This window comes from Salvelinus namaycush, chromosome 29, assembly GCF_016432855.1.
Source record: "Salvelinus namaycush isolate Seneca chromosome 29, SaNama_1.0, whole genome shotgun sequence".
NCBI lineage: Eukaryota > Metazoa > Chordata > Actinopteri > Salmoniformes > Salmonidae > Salvelinus > Salvelinus namaycush.
In genome coordinates this window covers 33,325,336-33,341,092 of record NC_052335.1, presented here as the reverse complement: position 1 = coordinate 33,341,092, position 15,757 = coordinate 33,325,336, and the positions used below count along the sequence as shown (strand labels likewise).

Sequence of the window (15,757 nt, the reverse complement as noted above, 5' to 3'; positions counted from 1 at the left end):
CTGGTCCTGGGGCTCTGTTCACCAACACAAACAGACCCCACAGAGCCCCAGGACAGCAACACAATTCCACCCAACCAAATCAAGAGAAATCAAAAAGATAATTACTTGAAACATTGAAAATAATCAACAAAAAACAGAGCCAACTAGAATGCTATTTGGCCCTATTTATGTATATTTATTTTCCCTGTTGTACTTTAACTATTTGCACATCATATGACATTTGAAATGTCTTTATTCTTTTGGAACTTTTGTGAGTGTAATGTTTACTGTAAAAAAAAATATTATTTATTTCACTTTTGTTTATTATCTATTTCACTTGATTTGGCAATGTAAACACGTTTCCCATACTAATAAGAGGTGGGCGAGAGAGAAGGGCGAGTGAGGTGGGAGAGAGAGAAGGGCGAGCGAGGTGGGAGAGAGAGAGAAAAATACATAGATTAGAGGGAGGGGGAAAGAAAGAGAGAGAGAATGGAAGGAGAGAGAGCGGGAGAGGGTGAAGGAGGGACGACAAAGAGAAATATAGAGAGAGGAGGGAGAAAGAGATGGAGAGGGAGGGAGAGTGTCATTTTTGTGATTGCTTTGTCTATGCGTCCATATTGGGATTCTAATCTTACCTCATTGAATGCAATGTATTCACTTAAGCATTAACCCTGTGACACTCATCTTTCCCATTGACTGCAATTTGTTGAGAAAAACGTCAACCCTGTGACACTCGTCTTTTCACATTGACTGCAACGTACCAGAGGGTATCTTACCTGCACCCCTGCATGTTTGCTTGAGTGTGTCACTACCGAAAGAGAGAGTGTGCGTGTGTGTCAGTGTGTGTGTGTTCTTGATACACTGCCACCATGGCTTTGGCTGAGAAGCTGTTGACGTCCTGTGGTAACAGGGTTCCCCTTGCTTTCCCCAGCCCTCCTTCTTCCCGCCCCTCACCGGCTGTCTCGTCATGTTCCGGCGGAAAAAGAAGCGGAGGCCGGAGATCTCGGCGCCACAGAACTTTGAGCATCGGGTCCACACGTCATTCGACGCAGTGCAGGGGTGCTTCGTGGGCCTGCCGCCCCAGTGGCAGAGCGTCATCGACATCCTGAGGAGGCCAAAACCGGTGGTGGACCCTTCCCGGATCACCAATGTGGAGCTCAGGCCCAAGAAGGTACAGTGGGGTGCCTCATGCCCTATCATTGTTATCATTGTTATTATTAGCATTGTCATAATTATTATCATCATCAGTATTATCATTATTATTATCATTACCATCATCATTATTATAATTATTATTATCATTATTATAATTATTATTATCATATGTATTATTATCATCATTATTATTATTATCATTATCATCATTATTATTATCATTAACAAATTAACTCTAAAGGCAGTGTTCTTTTTTCAACACTCGAAAGTGTTAATTTAACACTGGATTCAGAGGAACTAATACGGGCACTGAAAGTGTTACATTTAACACCTTCAGAGTTAAATGTACGGAAGTGGATTTGCTGTTGTCAACTACTGTGCATTTGATGTTCAGTTTCACTTGACCCAATTCAAGTAAATAATGATATCTGCATGCTTCTGTGTATTCAGTGTGTTTCATGCACATACTTTATTATACAGGACTCAGATAAATACCTGTGTGTCTTTATACGTACTGTATATGAAAGCATTGGTAAAAATAAACACCTGTTTTAGTGACACCAGGACATGCATATGAAATACTGAATGACGGGTTTATTTGTTTGTTAGTACAATAGAGACAGAGACACAGTTAGAGGAAGTGTTTGGTAAAGCGCTTAAAGAGACAACTTTTTGTGATACTCTTTCGAGGCAACATTCTCCCTGTCAGTATGTTGCTCTTTTAGGTCATATTTAATCCTGTGACAAAAAGAGAATCTTAGCTTAGTTTACACCTTGCATGACACACTGACATGTCATCCATGGTGCGTTAACGTACAACAACAAATTGTGAGAAAAACCCTGAGGATATAGGTTTATATCCTCAGACCTTATGTGCCTGTTGTATCCTCACCACTTCCCCATGTATTGGCACAAATTACCATTTTTACGGCACGTTTTGATTGATACATTGTCCTTGTGTTTAAAAAGTAACCTCACACCTAAAAAGTCCCTCAAGAAAATAATACAATTGTTATGGGTATGTTCAAAATGTGAAAGTTGATCTGTTCATTATCTTCAATCATTGCAAACATGATGGTATACTAGAATGGTGTATACACAAACATGCTTTAGGGGGATATTGGTATTGAACAGATTGAATATAGCAAATAATGGAATGAGATTAAATTAATTTAATAGATAGTAGGTAAGTACCAATACTTGCAGCATGTAAATTAATCAAGGAGCCCTTTTTACTCAACAACACACAAACTGATTTTGTGTCAGTCCTACATTTAACGTAACTCACCAATGAACGTAATCTTGCAAAAAATTAATCTGTGCATTCAAACTAAGTGAAACTTTTTTGCGACGAACTAAACCAATATACTGTCAAAACTCAAAAACTTGTGTAATACTGCACAGAGATGTTTAACTTTTTTAACTATCATGACCACACACACACATCATTGACCAGTAGAGCACAGTTTAGGCCTACCATAACCAACCTTTGTTCTTACCTTTTATTTGCACTCATTTGTTTATGGAACCATTCCCAGCAATCTCAAGGCACTTTTATCAAGCTTCGTGTTGGGTGCAACTTGTGTTGTGTACACAGTGCTCTATTTTCACACACCATTTAGACCTGACCTGGTTTCAAGGTACACAACAGGAGCTATGAAAATAGTTTCCAAGATACAGTGTCACACTCTTAGACCGCCTATATATTGTTAGTTTATATACACTCCATTTCAGACTGGAATTCTTATGGGTATTTTCACACATTTTATTTAGTGAGGGAGTAAATCAGAGGGGATACAGGCAGGTGGGGAAAACCGATTGAAGGGTTAGGAGTGGGAATTGAACCCCGGTCTCCGATAGGGAGAGGATTATACATGTGTCTACGCCAGGAGTGTTACCACTAGACCACCGGCTCTGCCGACTGGATTTCTACGTGCAGACTGGATGTCTATTGATATACTTGACGAGGGGATTCAAATAAGAGATAATGGTGATACTCTTGAAGTTAATTTTGTACTAAACTGTCGCACAGACTTTTAACACGAGCAGTGTTCAGTCATGCCTAGTAATTCATTAGCTGAGAGGCTGTCAAGAACATGCTCCTGACCCTGATAGCTAACCCATCATCATCATCATCTCTCTCCCTCTCTCATTCTTCTCTCTTACTTTCTCACTCTCTCTGCTGTTCATTAGAAAGATAATTGTGGGCTCCTGTCATTGACTAAGGGACTGTACGTTATTTATAATGAGGGATACCTAAAGAAAAATGGGCTTCTGTGAAATGAAAATGGATGCCTTCAGTGAAATATATTTTTAGCCAACCTTCCCTGAACGCTTAAAAACAACAAGTGAATCTCCCCTATACCCAAAATAATAATACAATTATTACAATTCCAGCCCTGGTTTTAACTTAACACACCAAGCCCTTCACTGACACTGAGATATGCACAGTGACTGAAGGAATCGGCTGACAAAGTCTATGGATAGTAGACTATAATTTAGTCTGTCAAACCTCTTATTTCTTGAATAGGAAGAAACAGGCTCCGACACAAAGCCCCCGCTGTCAGCAGCCTAAAGTCAAATTGAAATGAAAACTGTTTAAATGAATTAGGCCTTCTCGAATTAGCGTACTTTCAGCACCCATGCGCTGTCCATCTTTGCGGTTGCCGCTTCATAGTAATGTAAGTTAAGTAAATTACTGAAATATGGCTTATTGTGAGGCCAAAAACTCTGATAAATAGCTTCATTATGGGCAATGAAACATACTGATTTTATTTTAATCAATTATAGCAGTAGCAAGCTTACCTCCGGTCCTCCTTCTCATCTTCGCACTCTCCCTCTCAAACTTAAAAGGACATCAATAGGCCTAGTCCGCATGCAGAGATATTGCATTTTTTTGGACAAAATAAAACAATAATTTTTGGAAGAAGCCTCTGACTTGCCTCCTGAAGTGCCACTGTACACAGCACAGCCATTGGTTAGGCAGCACAATAGGGTCTACATCAGCAAGAGCAGGGCAGGCCAGGGCCCATGATTGGGAACTATATATCCCTGACCTATGACCTCTGACCTGAGGCAAGTCTGTTTTGCACAGAGGGATAGGAATGGATAAAAATCAGTACAGGTCGCTTTTTTACACAGCGCTTCTAAAGAGATTATTGACAATTTATATCATTTCTAATTATCAGCCAGCCCATGAAATAGGGCCCTGGTTGTGCTTACCATGTTCCAGAACCAATATTGACTGTTTTTGTTCATGTCCAATTTCTCCCTTTCAGACCATTTGTAGGGGGAGTTTCATTGGACACGAAGACTACATCTCCCACGTCATCTCCGAGATGACTCGTCTTACCGTCACCAGTTCCAACTCGCTCCGGAAGAGCAGTCCTTCGGCGCGGCAACGGGCACGCTCCATGGGGCGTCTGGGCGAGCTCGTCGAAGGGGACACGTATCAGTATGAGGAGCTGGGCCAAGAGAAGAGTCATAACGGCGGTAACAGCTACTGGCAGGTACAAAGCGAGACCGGCAGCCCCAAACTGGCTCTTAGGAAAACATCCACCCTCCAGCCCAATGGGGTACTGCCAAGGGCAAAGTCGACGCATGAGATGAGCACGGCGGCTGAGGATAAACCTGCACCTCTGCCGAAGGGGCCAGTCCCCACGCCCCCTAGAGGAGGCACAGGTCATTATACACGTAGCGAATGGGCCGGACTTATAAATAGGCCGGGACAGCAGATGGGGATGCCTCTAAAGGGCAAGGTAGCCAATCAGAGGCCGGTATCCTGCTATAACCTGCAGACCCTGCAGACGCAGCAGCAGGTCAACATGAGGGTCAAGCCTGGGGTCAGTCACCTGCCGGACCTTCTGACCTCCTCCAAGGATACTTCTCCTCAGAGAACCCACTCGTCCTGTGACCTGAAGGTAAGCCTCTTCCGTTTCCATTTAGAATTGATATGTTGAAGCTGTGTCTTGTTGGAAGGAAACATTGTGGTCACCTCAAGACTGGAGTTGCCTACACCTGTCATTGCAGATCACCTGTATTTGTAGTTTGTCGAAGGCCTATGCTAAAATATCTTTCCTGTCATCTCCCAGAGGAATTCATTAGGGCCCTCGGCCATGTCCTTACCCAATGGCACCAGCAGCCTGATCTCAGGCCGAGGGCGAACCCACAGACCCTCACGCTCTTCCTCCAGCTACACCATTGGATTGTTATCACCTATAGTTCAGGGGGCTACCATGCCCCTACTCCCCAAACAGGACAGCCCATCCCAGCCCCGGCCTTCTCCCACGGGCTCCCCGGCCACCAGCTCAACAGGAACGGCCCAGCAGCAACAGCCCAAACCCAAGCATGGACCAGAGCCTGAGCCGGTCAAAGTGACCCATGAGCAGTTCAAGGCGGCCCTGCAGATGGTGGTGGACAAGGGCGACCCGCGCACCTCTCTGGAGAATTTTGTGAAGATCGGGGAGGGCTCCACGGGGGTTGTGTGCATTGCCCGCGAGAGGCATAGTGGTCGGCAGGTGGCAGTGAAGATGATGGATATCCGTAAGCAGCAGCGCAGAGAGCTGCTCTTTAACGAGGTATGCAGTATGTTAATGGGAGGTAAACGGTCAGAATTGGACTGTAAGAAAGGCTAAACTATGTTAGTATATCATTAGGTTGTGGGTTCCTATCTGGCCTGAAGGACTAAAACAAGATATGAAACAGCATGCCTCCATAAATGGTATAGGACAGAACAGAGGACTTTATTGTATAGTGAGTTGCACTTAATGACATGTAAAACTCACTACACAACAGTTTCTTGGAATTTGAACATTCTGTTCAATTAATAAATGCATGTCTAGTCTGAAAGGTAGATAGACACGGACTTTCTCCCAATGAGCTTGAAAAGCTACCTTTAGATATCATTTGTCTGTCAAGATTGCTTATCTACATGGATAGATTGCCTATCTAAATGGATAGATTACTTACAGTTGAAGTCGGAAGTTTACATACACCTTAGCCAAATACATTTAAACTCAGTTTTTCACAATTGCTGACATTTATTCCTAGTAAAAATGCCCTGTCTTAGGTCAGTTAGGATCACCACTTTATTTTAAGAATGTGAAATGTCAGAATAATAGTAGAAAGAATGATTTATTTCAGCTTTTATTTCTTTCATCACTTTCCCAGTGGGTCAGAAGTTTACATACACTCAATTAGTATTTGGTAGCATTGCTTCTAAATTATTTAACTTGGGTCAAACGTTTCAGGTAGCCTTCCACAAGCTTCCCACAATAAGTTGGGTCAATTTTGGCCCATTCCTCCTGACAGAGCTGGTGTAAGGTTTGTAGGCCTCCTTGCTCGCACACGCTTTTCAGTTCTGCCAACAAATTTTCTATAGGATTGAGGTCAGGCCTTTGTGTTGGCCACTCTAATACCTTGACTTTGTTGTCCTTAAGCCATTTTGCCACAACTTTGGAAGTATGCTTGGGGTCATTGTCCATTTGGAAGACCCATTTGCGACTAAGCTTTAACTTCCTGACTGATGTCTTGAGATGTTGCTTCAATATATCCACATAATTTTCCTCCCTCATGATGCCATCTATTTTGTGAAGCGCACCAGTCCCTCATGCAGCAAAGCACCCCCACAACATGATGCTGCCACCCCAGTGCTTCACGATTGGGACGGTGTTCTTCGGCTTGCAAGCCTCGTTTTTCAATCACTCCACAAATTTCTTGTTAACAAACTATAGTTTTGGCAAGTCGTTTAGCACATCTACTTTGTGCATGACACAAGTCATTTTTCCAACAATTGTTTACAGACAGATTATTTCTCTTTTAATTCACTGTATCACAATTCCAGTGGGTCAGAAGATTACATACGCTAAATTGACTGTGCCTCCAGAAAATGATGTCATGTCTTTAGAAGCTTCTGATAGGCTAATTGACATCATTTGAGTCAAATCGAGGTGTACCTGTGGATGTATTTCAAGACCTACCTTCAAACTCAGTGCCTCTTTGCTTGACATCATGGGAAAATCAAGAGAAATCAGCCAAGACCTCCGAAAACAATTGTAGACCTCCACAAGTCTGGTTCATCCTTGGGAGCATTTTCCAAACGCCTGAAGGTACCACGTTCATCTGTACAAACAATGGTACGCAAGTATAAACACCATGGGACCACGCAGTTGCCATACCACTCAGGAAGTAGACGTGTTCTGTCTCCTAGAGATTAACATACTTTGATACGAAAAGTGCAAATCAATCCCAGAACAACAGTAAAAGACCTTGTGAAGATGCTGGAGGAAACAGGTACAAAAGTATCTATATCCACAGTAAAATAAGTCCTATATCAACATAACCTGAAAGGTCGCTCAGCAAGGAAGAAGCCACTGCTCCAAAACCGCCATAAAAAAGCCAGACTACGGTTTGCAACTGCACATGGGGACAAAGATCATACTTTTTGGAGAAATGTTTTCTGGTCGGATGAAACAAAAATAGAACATTTTGGCCATAATGACCATTGTTATGTTTGGAGGAAAAAGGGGGAGGCTTGCAAGCCAAAGAACATTATCCCAACCATGAAGCACAGGGGTGGCAGCATCATGTTGTGGGGGTGCTTTGCTGCAGGAGGGACCGGTGCACTTCACAAAATAGATGGCATCATGAGGAGGGACAATTATGTGGAAATATTGAAGCAACATCTCAAGACATCAGTCAGGAAGTTAAAGCTTGGTCGCAAATGGGTCTTCCAAATGGACAATGAGCCCAAGCATACTTCCAAAGTTGTGGCAAAATGGCTTAAGGACAACAATGTCAAGGTATTGGAGTGGCCATCACAAAGGCCTGACCTCTATCCTATAGAAAATGTGTGGGCAGAACTGAAAAAGTGTGTGTGAGCAAGGAGGCCTATATACCTGACTCAGTTACACCAGCTCTGTCAGGAGGAATGGGCCAAAATTCACCCAACTTATTGTGGGAAGCTTGTGGAAGGCTACCTGAAACGTTTGACCCAAGTTAAACAATTTAAAGGCAATGCTACCAAATACTAACTCAGTGTATGTAAACTTCTGACCCACTGGGAATGTGATGAAAGAAATAAAAGCTGAAATAAATCATTCTCTCAACTATTATTCTGACATTTCACATTCTTAAAATAAAGTGGTGATCCTAACTGACCTAATACAGGGAATTTTTACAAGGATTAAATGTCAGGAATTGTGAAAAACTGAGTTTAAATGTATTTGGCTAAGGTGTATGTAAAGTTCAGACTTCAACTGTATAGACATAATAGCCCTCTAAGCACCTCTTCTCACGTACATTTGTAACCATAGGTGGTGATCATGAGGGACTACCGGCACAACAACGTTGTGGAGATGTACAGGAGTGCCCTGGTGGAAGAGGAGCTGTGGGTTATCATGGAGTACCTGCAGGGCGGCGCTCTAACCAACGTTGTGTCTGAAACCAGGTAAAGGGTCTGTCAATAAGAGGAGCAATGTTGTGAAACTTAAAACACCGAATACTTCCTAGTAACAGTGATGTTCATTAATCATATTATATATATTAATAATAATTTTCAGAATGCGACGACAATGTACACAAACCAAACCTGTCGGGTAGAATGAGATGAGTAATAGTTTGTTTTGGGAAAATCCCATTTGGTCAAGAAGTTATGTCAAGTAACTGTATTGCCACCCACTCCGCCATACCTTCTTTTGCGTTAAAGGAGAAATGTAACTGTTATAAATGCCAAAATAAAGGAGGGTCTAACAATAACACAAGTTGGCACGTGTTGCAACAAGATTCCTCTGTAATTGCCTACTACGTTTTGGTCCACTGGAGAACAGTACAATGTTGATCTGACATAACAAAAGAAGAGAACGATTCACATGATGCTAATGCTAACATGATTAACCTGATGGATGTTGTGTCAAAGGCAAAAAACTACAATTTTATATCGTCGGCTGACTAGAATGTTGGATAACAAGTTTAAGTTGCATGTCATTTCATACCAGGCTGAATGAAGAGCAGATAGCCACCGTGTGCGAGGCTGTGCTACAGGCGTTAGCCTATCTCCATTCCCAGGGAGTTATCCACCGTGACATCAAGAGTGACTCTATACTGCTCACGCTGGATGGGAGGGTAAGTGCGGCCACATCCAGAAATAATTTCAGCCCGGTCTGTAACCTCAGAACACATGACAAAATATTGCGCTAGCTAACTGTATTTACTCCTGGGGGCAGGAGTGGCTGGGTTTGAACAAACAAAATTAGGGCAGAAACTGTCTCCAAAAGCCCTTACCCAGCACCTCTACCTATCCATCCCCTATTTACCAGCAAACCCCTACAGATAAACCTCTAGAAACTCTCAATCACTGAAGACCAAATCTTAAATTGAGATAATGCAAATTGTATTGATATCAATGGCATAAAGTTCAAGCTAAAGCTAAATGTAAAGCTTAGATGAGCATGTTGGAATTTTGCCCTTTCAGTGATTTGTAATGTATCCAATCATTTTTATGGCCTTTAATTATAATTTAAAAAAATGTTTTATTGTATTATTTTCCTAGATCAAGCTGTCAGACTTTGGGTTCTGTGCTCAGATCAGCAAAGACATCCCCAAAAGGAAGTCCTTGGTTGGAACACCGTACTGGATGGCTCCAGAGGTTGTGTCAAAGACGCCATACGGAACTCAGGTAACAGAACAACCAACCAAAACTGTGTTTGTTTGACTGCTAGAAGGTTGTCTCATTCTACAATATGAACAGAGTATCTGAAACACTGATGTGTCCCTCAAACACATCCAGTGAACACCACAAGTTTAGGGACAGTGACAATTGTGTTGTTGTTTTGGCAGCTTTAGTTTAAGGATATTGTCATCCATATCGGGTGAACCGTTTAGAAATTACAGCACTTTTTGTACATAGTCCCCCCATTTTAGGAGACCAAAGGTTTTGGGACAAATTCAGTTATGTGTATTAAAGTAGTCAAACGTTTAGTATTTGGTTCCATATTCCTAGCATGCAATGATCACATCAAGCTTGTGACTCTACAAACTTGTTGGATGGATTTGCTGTTTGTTTAGGTTGTGTTTCAGATTATTTTGTGCACAATAGAAATGAATGGCGCAGCGGTCTAAGGCACTGCATCTCAGTGCTAGAGGCGTCACTACAGACCCTGGTTTGATTCCAGGCTCTATCACAACCGGCCGTGATTGGGAGTCCCATAGGGCGCAGCGTCGTTAGGGTTTGGTCGGGGTAGGCTGTCATTGTAAATAAGAATTTGTTCTTAACTGACTAATTAAATAAAGGTTCAATAAAAAAAAAAAAGTGAATTTTTCCTGATACTTTTGGGGGATTGTATACAAAAAAATCAATCATTTCTAAACTGTTCACCCGAAATGGGTAAAAAATACCCTCAAATTAAAGCTGACAGTCTGCTCTTTAACCTCATGATCATTGTATCATTTAAAATCTAAAGTGCTGGAGTACAGAGCCAAAACAACAAAAAATGTGTCACTGTCCCAATACTCTTGGAGCTCAATGTATGTTTTGATCTTATTGTTTTGCACATTGTGTTTTATTCACACACACACACACACACACACACACACACACACACACACACACACACACACACACACACACACACACACACACACACACACACACACACAAAGCACACACACACACAAAGCACACACACACACAAAGCACACACACACACACACACACACACACACACACACACACACACACACACACACAAAGCACACACACACAAAGCACACACACACACACACACACACACAAAGCACACACACACACACACACAAAGCACACACACACAAAGCACACACACACAAAGCACACACACACAAAGCACACACACATACACATACACACACACACACACACACACACACAAAGCACACACATGATCCTGTTACTGTTGCCTACACCTCTCCTTCACCACTTCAGGCCGGATACTCCTTGCACTAGAGAATACTGCCTAGAACAGACAGGATTATCTGTTACCCACCGAGGTATTTTCTTATCGGGATTCAACAGAGATGGAGGGACCTTTTTCCATCCTTTAAGTGTGTGTTTGATGTGAGAGAAAGACAGTGTGTGTACTGTCACTGAATGTGTGTGATAGTGTCTGCCTTTTCCTGTGATGTTCAATGAATGCTTGTACAGGATATGACATGGTTGAACATGCCATTTCTGTGGGTGTGTGTGTCAGTGGCGATGAGTGACGTTTAAAATGAGTGAGGATGATTTTTTTTTTAATGAGCATGGCCTATTACAGCATATTGGATGACTGTCATTCACATTCCATTAACCCAGTTCAATGTAACATCGATAGGTTTAGGCTACTACATGGTACTCTAATGTTCCCTGTACCCATTATGAGGTTGCTACAACCTAGCCTATGAATTGAAGTTTACAACGTAGTTGCACACAGGTCGAGAGACGCATTTGAGGTAACAGACAGTGACATTCAATACCGCCTTGCATCTAGCTGATATAGGATGTAATCATTAGTCCAACAGTCGCAAACGAGAGTTTCTATTGGACAAATTCAAGTATGTTTATCCCCGTTTTGTTCCATTTGTTTCCGTTTAAGAAACGTTTTTCAACAGAATCCGCGGAACGAATACACCCCTGACCACTCGTAAACACAGCCACTTTGTATTCCTTCTCGCATCCATGCGTTCACCTCCTCTCACCGCTCCTCTTCGCTTGAGGACTTCAATGCACAACACATCAGCTATATGTGACCAGGCAACAAAAAAACTTTACAAGCCAAACCGCTACACACAGCCTACATCGTTGTCACCATATTAGATAACGTAACATCCTAGTCAACATAGCTAATAGAACTAATGCGTTAGTAAACCCACTACAATCATGCAGTAACGTTACAGTGTATAGTCATTAAGCAGTTTAGCAGTTACACCGGTGGCAATACATTAGTAAAACCAAAAGATTACCTTGACTTGGAAGAGTTCCAGTGTTGTGTTGGCTAGTCATAGCCAGGTAGCTAACATAGCATCCCTCTGTTTGAGCAGGGTGTTTCAGTAGGGTAAACTAGCTAGCTGCATTTGCTAGCTAAGAAAGTGTATTTTTTTTCAGTTTCAATCTCTTTCTATATATATATTTCTCTCTTGCATCTCCTTCATTTTGGAAGAAATTAATTTGTTCAAAACGGTTCAACTATTGTCTTTCTCTCCCTGAGTCAACTACTCACCACATGGGAACCATGAGCCTCCTAGGTTTTGTATTGAAGGCAATATACCCAGAGGAGGACAGATGCTAGATGTCCTCCGGCTACACCATGGTGCTACCCTACAGAGTGCTGTTGAGGCTACTGTAGACCTTCTTTGCAAAATATTATAATTTAATCAATCATTTGATGACTTGATAATATTTAGTATAGTTTTATCTAAAAAGGATAACTTTTTAAATGTTTTACCATTTTTATTTTTATGAAATTAACTGAGGAGGATGGTCCTCCCCTTCCTCCTCTGAGGAGCCTTCCCTGGTGTGTGTTTATGTTCCTGTGTCAGTCAGGTGGATGGAAGGTCTCTGGATATGCTGTTAGAGGATACGTGAGGCTTTGTGTGTGTTTATTATTGTAAATTTCTCTGATGTCTGGCAGGTGGATGTGTGGTCCCTGGGTATCATGGTGGTAGAGATGGTGGATGGAGAGCCTCCGTACTTCAGTGACACACCAGTGGCAGCTATGAAGAAACTGAGGGATGAGCCGCCACCCACAGTCAGTAACACACAGAAGGTGAAATACATATAGATACATACCACACACACACACACTCACACTCGCACACTACTCACACCCCATCTCTCTCTCTCTCTGTAGATCTCCCCTGTGTTGAAGGACTTCCTGGATCGTATGCTAACACGGGACCCCCAGGAGCGGGCTACCGCTAGCGACCTGCTGGAGCACCCCTTCCTGCTGCAGTGTGGCTCGCGGCAGTGCCTGGTACCCCTAGTGGAACGATACCGTAAGCGCATGTCCCGCTGCTGACTCACCCAAACACACAGGATCCATGATGGCCGAAGAATGGGCTGATCCCCTGACGTCTGACCCTGGGTTAACAGGCGACCTGTCGCTCCATCCACCACATTGGTATTGAGTCTCAATGCCCACTACAGGAAGTGGATTTACTGTCACTCGGTGTGTGGATGGATAGACGAGTCGATCAGAAAAGCCTCTCTCTCTTTATCTTGTCCCTTTTTATTTGCTCCTTTTCTCTGGAATCCCTTCAGATCCACAGGAGAGTCGTCGCTCCCTTGTTGGGCAGTGTAGGGCAGGATGGAATTGGATATCTGAGTTTAAGGATTTGTTAATTAATTCTATGCAAAAAGTGCAACAAGCCCCAATGCAGAATCGCAGTGACCTGAAACTTCTGTACTGATCATCCCCACCATCGCTGTCCAATTTGTCCTACTGACTTTGAAATGTAACAATTACAACTGACTTTGGTACTATACTTGATGGGTAATTCGTTCTGTAAAACAAATGAATGACCAGACCCTTTCTACCAGATCACATAGGGGTAACCCTGGACTTGATCAGGGGATGATCTACAAAGTTGTCCCAAGCAGAAGCTTTGTTTTGGTATTGCTGGAGAAACATGTTTTTATAGAATTTCAAAATGGATAAAGTATTTCGGGATATTGCAGATATGAATGTGAGTAATATAGTAAAGAGTAAGACTATACTGAGTATAGTCAATGTTCTATTGTGGGACAGGTATCCCTGGGAAAACACTATTTTAATCAGAACCGATCACCTGTACTTAAAGTATAAAAAGGGATCCGCCATACTTTGGTTAAACATGTTTTTGACAAAATAGGCATGCAATATATTGAAATGGAATAAAATACGGACATGAGGTACTTCAAAATCTCAAGACCGGATTGATTTGTAGCCTACTGCTGTACCCCTGTTAGCTGACTATCCTACTGCTGTACCCCTGTTAGCTGACTAGCCTACTGATGTACCCCTGTTAGCTGACTAGCCTACTGCTGTACCCCTGTTAGCTGACTATCCTACTGCTGTACCCCTGTTAGCTGACTAGCCTACTGATGTACCCCTGTTAGCTGACTAGTCTACTGCTGTACCCCTGTTAGCTGACTAGCCTACTGATGTACCCCTGTTAGCTGACTAGCCTACTGATGTACCCCTGTTAGCTGACTAGGCTACTGATGTACCCCTGTTAGCTGACTAGCCTACTGCTGTACCCCTGTTAGCTGACTATCCTACTGCTGTACCCCTGTTAGCTGACTAGCCTACTGATGTACCCCTGTTAGTTGACTAGCCTACTGATGTACCCCTGTTAGCTGACTAGGCTACTGCTGTACCCCTGTTAGCTGACTAGGCTACTGCTGTACCCCTGTTAGCTGACTAGCCTACTGATGTACCCCTGTTAGCTGACTAGGCTACTGATGTACCCCTGTTAGCTGACTAGCCTACTGCTGTACCCCTGTTAGCTGACTAGGCTACTGATGTACCCCTGTTAGCTGACTAGCCTACTGATGTACTCCTGTTAGCTGACTAGGCCACTGATGTACTCTTGTTAGCTGACTAGGCTACTGATGTACCCCTGTTAGCTGACTAGGCTACTGATGTACCCCTGTTAGCTGACTAGGCTACTGATGTACCCCTGTTAGCTGACTAGGCTACTGATGTACCCCTGTTAGCTGACTAGCCTACTGATGTACCCCTGTTAGCTGACTAGGCTACTGATGTACCCCTGTTAGCTGACTAGGCTACTGATGTACCCATGTTAGCTGACTAGGCTACTGATGTACCCCTGTTAGCTGACTAGGCTACTGATGTACCCCTGTTAGCTGACTAGGCTACTGATGTACCCCTGTTAGCTGACTAGGCTACTGATGTACCCCTGTTAGCTGACTAGCCTACTGATGTACCCCTGTTAGCTGACTAGCCTACTGCTGTACCCATGTTAGCTGACTAGGCTACTGATGTACCCCTGTTAGCTGACTAGGCTACTGTACTGTTTGCCAACACTGGATATCTATGTACTGTAGCTTTCTTATGTCAACACCCATTTTCACATGCATTTTTGTCCTTCTCAGAATGTTCTGTATCTGACCCTGTACAGCAGTTTATATTTTTCATACACTTCAAAAATGTGACTTCACTTTGCACGTAAGTACTTGGTAAGTACTGGTAAAGGACAAAACCTATGAAGGTATTTCTTTACATTTTTTAAAATAAATATCTGTGAACAAATGCTGTTTTTTTGTTGCAAATATCATATTGATTATGATTTAAATACAGTTTATAGGCCTACAACATGATATAAGCATGCTGTTGAATCTGCATAAGATCCTCTGTTAAATGATCAAATACTATACAAGTCATTGCCATTCAGGTGAGATCATCATGTCCTAACTATTCACAGGATATTCAGGTGTTTTGTGACCGAGCTTTCTGTGACCTTCATTACACCTTATCATGGCATCTTTTAATGCGATGAAAAGCACTAAATTATGGTATGAGTGAAAAAGTGTTTCACAGAGTTTAAATAATTGCAGTAATTTCTACAACACACACTATACCAATGTAAAATAAGTGATGTGAGAGAAAGG

At 42.5% G+C, this 15,757-nt stretch overlaps 1 protein-coding gene across 1 annotated transcript; it reads left to right on the top strand.

Moving 5' to 3' along the window:
* Positions 1–939: 939 nt before the first annotated feature.
* LOC120024257 (serine/threonine-protein kinase PAK 6-like) lies at positions 940–14,860 on the top strand. Its single transcript, XM_038968451.1, has 8 exons — positions 940–1,150; positions 4,413–5,054; positions 5,226–5,711; positions 8,448–8,581; positions 9,129–9,255; positions 9,683–9,808; positions 12,777–12,911; positions 12,996–14,860. The coding sequence occupies exons 1-8, from the start codon at positions 947–949 to the stop codon at positions 13,161–13,163; spliced, it is 2,022 nt and encodes a 673-aa protein (XP_038824379.1). The 5' UTR covers positions 940–946; the 3' UTR covers positions 13,164–14,860.
* The last annotated feature ends 897 nt before the right edge of the window (positions 14,861–15,757 follow it).

What these genes read in the sequence shown, in the direction of transcription:
- LOC120024257 (XM_038968451.1), top strand. Translation starts at nt 947, where the DNA reads ATGTTCCGGCGGAAAAAGAAGCGGAGGCCGGAGATCTCGGCGCCACAG. An exon ending in AGACGCCATACGGAACTCAG is followed by an intron (nt 9,809 to 12,776) that starts GTAACAGAACAA and finishes GATGTCTGGCAG; the next exon opens with GTGGATGTGTGGTCCCTGGG. An exon ending in CAGTCAGTAACACACAGAAG is followed by an intron (nt 12,912 to 12,995) that starts GTGAAATACATA and finishes CTCTCTCTGTAG; the next exon opens with ATCTCCCCTGTGTTGAAGGA.